Consider the following 7,914-nt stretch of genomic DNA (forward strand, 5'->3'; position numbering starts at 1 on the left):
TCGATCACGCTACAGCACCGTGGACCACATCCATACTGTTCGGCAGATTGTGCAGAAGACAGAAGAGTACAATCAGCCGCTGTGTATGGCATTTGTGGACCACGAGAAAGCCTTCGACTCCATCGAAACCTGGGTAGTGCTCGACTCATTGCAGAGATGTCATATCGACTGGAGATATATCGAGGTACTGAGATGTCTGTACAACGCCGCTACAATGACTGTCCACATCCAGGACTGTAAGACGAAGGCGATCCAACTGCGCAGAGGGGTGAGACAGAGGGATGTAATATCCCCGAAACTGTTCACCAACGCGTTGAAAGACGTTTTCAAGACTCTGGATTGGACTGAGTATGGAGTCAATGTATTTTTCATTTTGCCGAATTCGATTTGCCGACAGCTGCGTAGCCTAGGCGAGTCTTCGCGGTGTGTCGGTCTCGGTATAAACTTGGACAAGACCAAGGTCATGTTCAATAGGCATGTCGTGCCGGGACCGATATACGTCGAGGGGAAACTTCTCGAAGTTGTTAGTGAATATACCTACCTAGGACAGATAATACAAGTCGGTAGGAACAACTTCGAGAAGGAAGCCAATCGAAGAATTCGCTTGGGATGGGCAGCATTTGGCAACCTTCGTCAAGTCCTCAAGTCGTCTATACCGCAATGTTTGAAGACGAAAGTCTTCAACCAATGCGTCTTACCTGCCATGACATACGGTGCCGAAACGTGGACACTAACTGCGGAACCAGTCCACAAATTCAAAGTCGCTCAGCGTGCTATGGAGCGAGCTATGCTCGGAGTATCTTTGAAGGATAAGATCAGAAATGAGATTATCCGGAAAAAAACCGGAGTCAAAGACCGCGAATCGGCAAGCGCAGCATAGGGCGCCCTCCAGCCAGGTGGACCGACGACCTTAAGAAGGTGGCGGGCACCAACTGGATGCGGAAGGCGGAGGACAGGGAGCTTTGGCGCACCTTAGGAGAGGCCTATGTTCAGCAGTGGACAACGATTGGCTGTTGATTGATTGATTGACAAGTGATTTTACCAATGTGTTTTGTGTCTTATCAACATTAACCCTTCATATGCCGCATCACACACCATGAGAAATGCTGTATTTGCCGCCGATTTATCGGGTGAAAGAGAAAGAATATATACCTAAGAAAGAGATTTTTCTGTTTTTTTCATAAGTCGCACGCTTTGATTTGGTATAGCTAGGTGTAAACTTTATTTTGACAATATTATCGAAAGTTTTTGTATACTCTTTTTTATCACTAACTCTCATATCCAGATTTTTTTTAATATTTTTTGAATAAAAGTCACAGTATTTTATCCATTTATTATGATTGTTTTCACTTTTTTACAACACAATTTTTATTACGTTAATTGTATTAGATTTAACACAGAGTGAAAATACTATAGAACCACAATCTAGATATTACGAATAGGGTTAATGACGTAAAAAAAAATTCTTGTATGGGATTATGTTATCGCAGGAAGATTTTTCAGGATTATTCTCGGCTATGAACGTATAATTGGGAAAAAAATCTTCTATATATATAAAACAATACTCCGTTAAACCCTTGTATTTAAATCTTGCATTGACTGCATTGAACATATACTATATCTGCCCACTTTGGCATGAAAGTTTATTCACTTCCTTGAAGTTGAAATAGTATTTTTTATTGAATATGTAAACGCAAAACATTGGCAAGAATAAGGTAACATCATCGGATAAGGTACTTGTATATACAGCAGCATCGTCAAAAATTGTCCTTAAACCTATGATAAATTATCTTAATTAAGAGTAATCTTTTACTTGATTTTGCAGAAGGTGAATCCAATTCATGGTGAAAAATAAAATATTGTATGTATAACTATATTATAACTTAAAGGGTGACAATGATTATAAACATTAAATGATTATTTTTTATCGATAAAAAAACACGAGATGACCCCTGATATTTATTAAGTGTTTTAGTTGATTGAGACCAAAACTGGAAGATTGATTGAATTTACTCATAATCTAGGGTTGACATTAGAATATTGACTTATTCCAATATCATGATATCTGCGCTCTCCAAATTAAAACTTATAATGTTTCGCTACCGTAACTTCATAGCAATCCTGAAGACGAGATTCGAGAGGAATCCCTTACTTGCCAACCAAATTCATGAAAATTCTTTTATCCCACGTTGTAAAAAATATTTGAAATGTCTCTACTAAAGGAATTGGGTAAATAAGTTTTCTTTTTCCCATAAAATGTTAAAAATGTATCTATTCATCTAAGGTTTTCTCAGTCCGATATGGTCCACGGATCGTCTTTATGCCTTTTTATTATTTATATCACCGCTTTCTCCCTGTAAAATTCTATGAAGGTCTGGTTCGAATAAATATTACGGTTGTGAAATAATGCGATTATTTGACATGTCTGTTACATTGCCCGCATATCGTTATTTTATTAATTAGGAAGCCAACATTATATAAAAACATTTTCTTATTGCTTATATAAAATAGTGTAACAAAATATATGTCAATTATAGGCTAACTTAATATTCAAATAAAAAATAAAAATAAAACTATTTTTAGAATTTATTAAATAAAAAATTAATTCAATTGAATATGTGTATGTAAGAGGTATTCTTTTAATTCATAAAAAAGTTTACTCTAAAAAGGTGTTATAAATTACTAACTAATATGAATAAGATTATTATATCTACAAGTAAGTACAAATATGACCGCAAGTATTCGAAAAAATGAGTTTGGTGCGCAAATTTACGACGTGAATTTCGTCGTCGCTGATTGGTTAAAATGATAATCTAATAAAAAAGAGAGAGCGAGACAAATATATATCAATTACTATGGATAAAAAAGAGCTAGGTATATGTTTCTCTATTGCAGTGTAAAACAAAAAAATTGAACTAATGTATGACAAAGAGAGCACTTTTCAACGTTCGAGCGCAGATATATACGCTCCGGCATACCACGGGTACAAAATTGGGAGCGAATATATGCGCTCCGGCATACGAAGGATTAATAGCTATGAAACGTTTGACATAATACTTTATACTTGATTTTTCAATTAAAGATAACAAAATTCATAGACGAAAAATGGATAAACATTTATTTTTATTTCTTCTATAACAATATTTCCACTATCTTAATAATAACTTAAACTACTATAGTTATTATTTACTTATTATATAATATATTTTTATTATAAAATGGTATATACCTATAGGTACCTAGTTAGTGCCATTCGATTATAGAAAATTATAGAAACCTAACGTGTATAACAAAAGACCAGACCAGTTACGGTACAATTATAAAAAAAATCTTTCAATTACTTATTTATTACAAACCCCAATAAAAAAAACATTGCAGTTAAGTCCTAATATCTAGCGACATCTATCATATAGCAAGTGAAGCATTTCGAGAATCTGTAGATGTCACAGATAAAAAAAACTAAATCTTAATAAAAAATAGATTTATTTATTAATTTCCTTCTAAAAATTATAGATCAAAAAATGTATGTTGTTTTGTCTTTTTAATACAATTAATTTTTTGGAGATTAAATGTACACGTAATTAATTCACTACAGGAGAAATGCCAACTTAGAAAAGTAAAAAAGTCAAATATAGCACTTAAAACAAATTTTAAAGTTGAATTCGTTTGAGACTGAAAGTAAAATAAATTAATTTATCTTACTAATCATTAAATATTCTATTAAAATCCAGAAACATATTATAATGTAAGAACTAACATTAAAATCATTTCAATACTAAACTTTTTCAATGTTGCTATCTTATCTTTTCACACGACGCGTCGAACAAAAACATGACGCAACATCCGCTCCAATTATTGTCGCGTGTGCTGCCGCCATTTTGATACGCTCTCTTGTCTATAATTTTCAATAGATCGTCTTTATGGCAAGGTCCGTAGATAATTTTACTCTTTGGATACCTACTTTATTGTGCTCTCTGATAACTTATAAACAACTGTCAAAACAATGAAGATAATTCCACGGTTTTTATATTTTCCAGGTTTTCCTGGCGGGATAATTATGTACACAATATTTTAAAATGGAAACTTGGTCTGAATTGTGCCGGTGCTGCCTGTCTCCCGATTCTGAGGTGTCACTTTTCGATACTGAAGAAAATGTACGGGAAAAGTTTTTGGAAATTACCACAATTGAGGTATGATTTATTAATGAAATACACTATATAAAGAACTTTATTGTACTAAAAATATCCTTTAACGGAGACTGTTGTCGTAATTAATAGGAACTCATATAATTCCACCATTGAATAATTTCCGATATTGCCGCTCAACTAAGTAACAATTTTGTATATTTTTAAAGGAATGTTCTAATAGTTAACTTTAAAAAAATAATATAACTTAAAAAATACATATCTGCAACTTGTTAAGGCGGAGTATACTATCATCAGTGTATCGTATATAATCTTAATAAAATTATATTAATAATTGCAAGCATATTGTATGTATGTTGTATGGAAATTCAAAGATGGCCTAGTGATCAATCTAGTCAATCTTAACCGATGATCAAACCCCGGCAAGCACCACTGAAATTTCATGTATTATATTTGTGTACATAATTCAATACATGCTTGACAGTGAAGGAAAACATTGTGAGGAAACCTGCATATGTCTAATTTCACCGAAATTCTGTTCCTAAACCTTCTCCTCGAGAAAGGAGAGGAGGCCCTAGCATAGCAGTTTGACATTTAATAAAAATTGTTACACTTATAAAATAAATATAAGCAGTAACATAACTAGTATGTAGTATTTTATTTTCAAACCCTAAACTCACAAATAATTAAATTACTAAATCATTGAATAAGTCAAAATTAAATAAAAATTTAATAAAATATTTGTTTACTTCCTAATAAATGATAAAAATCAAATAAAAAGTTGTTAATAACAATAAGTTATAGTTATATCATTAACCAATGGTAATAAATTCACAGAGGAATTCTCAGTTTATTGAATTTAATTAAACTCTTGACTATTTTAGGTTCAAGAGGATGATGGCCTACCCCAAAAGCTGTGCGGTGATTGCTTTACTCTTATGACCACAGCTTATCAATTTCGCACACAATGTATGAAAGTAGACAAGGAACTAAAACTACAATTAAATACATTAATAACTCACAGCAAAGATGAAGAATTTTCACAAATAGAAACACAACTCAAAACAAGCGAAGATATGACTATAGAAGATATTGCAAAAGAATCCATGAAAAAGCTAGAATCCATCATAAAAAAGGAACCAAATGATAGTGATGATGATTATTACTATGTTGTCGTTGTTGATAATCAAAAAGATCAAGGTGATAAATCAGATGATGATAAAAGTAGAGATTTTGTGATAGAATCAATAACGAAAGATGAACATGGAAGTGAAGCATCACAAAAACAAAGGGACCGTGATTTTGAAAATACAATTGATTCATTTCTCGTGTCTAATCCAAAAGTGCCTACTGATGTGCCTGCCACTATATTAGAAAATGAGGAGGAAGAACAAGATAATGGAGATCAATTTAATGAGGGTATGAATGTCGATGAAACACAAAACCGGGATCTGGCAATAATTGAAAATGCTCAAGAAAGACCCCACGAGTTCACAGTTCCTCTTTCTGGAGATGTGTTAAAAAGTCTACCGAATGCTAAAAATTTCATTAAAATACTCACTCCTTCAGGCGCAGAAAGAACAATTCTACTTAAAAGCGATGATGGTATAAAATATGTAACAGATCCCCTTTCTCTTAAAATGGAAGATGGGGAATCGATGTCACAAGAAGTCATTTTGTATGAGGGGGATGATTCTCCACAGTTCCAATTAGTTAAGTGTGATGGCTCAGAACTGATCATAGAGTATGCCGATGATAGCCAAATTGCTACTGTCCTCCAACAGGAAGATGGGACATTCCTCTGTGATTGCGGAGAACAGTTTGATGATCTAGATAATTACGAGAAACACCAATATAAACATAATCCAGCGGGTGATCACTTATGTAATCTATGTGGCAAGGGCTTTGAAACTGCTGAAATTCTAACTGGACATATGCTCCTTCACAGCAACCCGGTAGGGCTCCTAGTTGCATGTCCATTTTGTAATCAAAATATAAAACGCAACACTCTCACTCAACACATCAAATATGTACATAACAGCAAACCTCAATGTAATGTATGCTCAAAGACATTTGCCAATCAAAATAACTTGAAACGACATATGATGATTCATAGTGGTATAAAAGATTTTGAATGTGACATATGCCTTAAAAGATTCCATCAGAAAATAACAATGCAGACACATAGACTAACACACATCAATCCATTCACGTGTAGCCAATGTGGTATTAAGTTTGAAAATAAATCTGACTTGGCGTCACACAGAGGCTCAGATGAGTGCTCAAAATCAAGAATAATGAAAGTTAAAGAAGAACTCATGAAGACGGTCAAACAAGAAGTAACAACTAATTTCGGAAAACTATTGGGCTATGCATGTTCCTTATGTAAAAAGATGTTTTCTGTAGAGTCTGCATTGGAACAGCATGTAGAAAGTACGCATATTGTTGAATCTGAGTGTCAAGATGCTGAAAAGGGCTTAAAGAAAAGTACTAAAAGGTTTGAGTGCTGTATTTGTGGCAAGGGATGTGCCAGTCAAGCTATGTTGATAATGCATGAAAGAGTTCACACAAATGAGCGACCGTTTCCCTGTCAGCTTTGCTCATTACGTTTCAAGACAAAGACTCATTTACGAACTCATCAACTCACTCATACACGCGAAAAGAAATTTGGCTGTTCTGTGTGCATGAAATTCTTTGCTTTGAAAGGAAATTTAGTCGTACATTTACGCACGCACACCGGAGAGCGGCCATATGTGTGTTCCATCTGTGGTGAAGCATACATTGATTCTAAATATTTGAAAAAGCATAAGTTGAAGAAACATTCAATTGAGAATGTACCATGGGACAAGTACTAATTACCCTCTTAGTATGTGAGATGTTGGGACCTACCATTCTAGATAAAATTCAGTAAAGCAGTATATTATCAAGATGTTTCTATACAGAGGGGATTTTAAGTACTGATACTTTAGTAAATAACATTTTTTTCAATATTTTGTACCATAAAAAAATGTATTGTATGCTTATAGTAGAGCATAATATATATAGGTTTATAATATAATATATATATAGGTTTGCATAAAAAATGTCATCATCGAAAACTGTATATACTTTTTGTATTAAGATAGAGCCTATAAAAAGATTTGCAATAGGACTTTATAGGAAATAAATTTTAAGCGTTTTTAATGTGGTTTTTATTCTTATTTTTTACTTTTTTCCCCCAATACTACATATAGGCATTAAAGCCAATCATGTACTAAAAAAAAATTGCAAGAATTGCTCATTTGACATAAGTTTTTATTTTTATTATTACAATAGAAACCAACGGACTATAGACATGGGCATTTTTTTTAAAGTTTGCGTGATTTTAAAAAATGGTATTATTTTTAGCACATGTTTTTTTTAATATATAAGCTAGCGGTTGACTGTTATCACACCTGATGGAAAGTGATGATACAGTCTAAGATGGAGCGCGCTTGCCTAGAAGATGCCTATTCACTCTAGACTTGAAGGTACCCATATTGTTGGTGGTAGGAAAAACGGAGGTCGGGAGGGTATTCCAGATCTTAGCGGTGCGTATCAGAAACGAGGAAGCAAATCGTTTCGTGTGTGTCATACATATATACATACATAGACACATCAACAACGTACGGGTGCAGATCTTTACGGTGCCTCGCAGTTCTGTGGTAAAAAGGTGACGGAGGAACCAAATTAAATAGTTCCTGGGCACACTCTCCGAAATATATTCTGTGGAAAACCGACAGACAGGCAA

The 7,914-nt window shown here is 33.8% G+C and overlaps 1 protein-coding gene across 1 annotated transcript; it reads left to right on the forward strand.

The window, feature by feature from the left end:
• The first annotated feature begins 3,870 nt into the window (after window positions 1-3,870).
• LOC126777176 (zinc finger protein 93-like) lies at window positions 3,871-7,291 on the forward strand. The gene is made up of 3 exons (XM_050500130.1): window positions 3,871-3,928; window positions 4,038-4,190; window positions 5,030-7,291. The coding sequence occupies exons 2-3, from the start codon at window positions 4,077-4,079 to the stop codon at window positions 6,998-7,000; spliced, it is 2,085 nt and encodes a 694-aa protein (XP_050356087.1). The 5' UTR covers window positions 3,871-3,928; window positions 4,038-4,076; the 3' UTR covers window positions 7,001-7,291.
• Window positions 7,292-7,914: the final 623 nt, after the last annotated feature.

This window comes from Nymphalis io, chromosome 22 (genome assembly GCF_905147045.1).
Source record: "Nymphalis io chromosome 22, ilAglIoxx1.1, whole genome shotgun sequence".
Taxonomy (NCBI): Eukaryota; Metazoa; Arthropoda; class Insecta; order Lepidoptera; family Nymphalidae; genus Nymphalis; species Nymphalis io.

Bases quoted from the DNA above. Each gene is read 5' to 3' on its own strand.
- LOC126777176 (XM_050500130.1), top strand. From the start codon at position 4,077: ATGGAAACTTGGTCTGAATTGTGCCGGTGCTGCCTGTCTCCCGATTCT. The intron at 4,191-5,029 runs GTATGATTTATT...TGACTATTTTAG, and splicing joins TGGAAATTACCACAATTGAG to GTTCAAGAGGATGATGGCCT.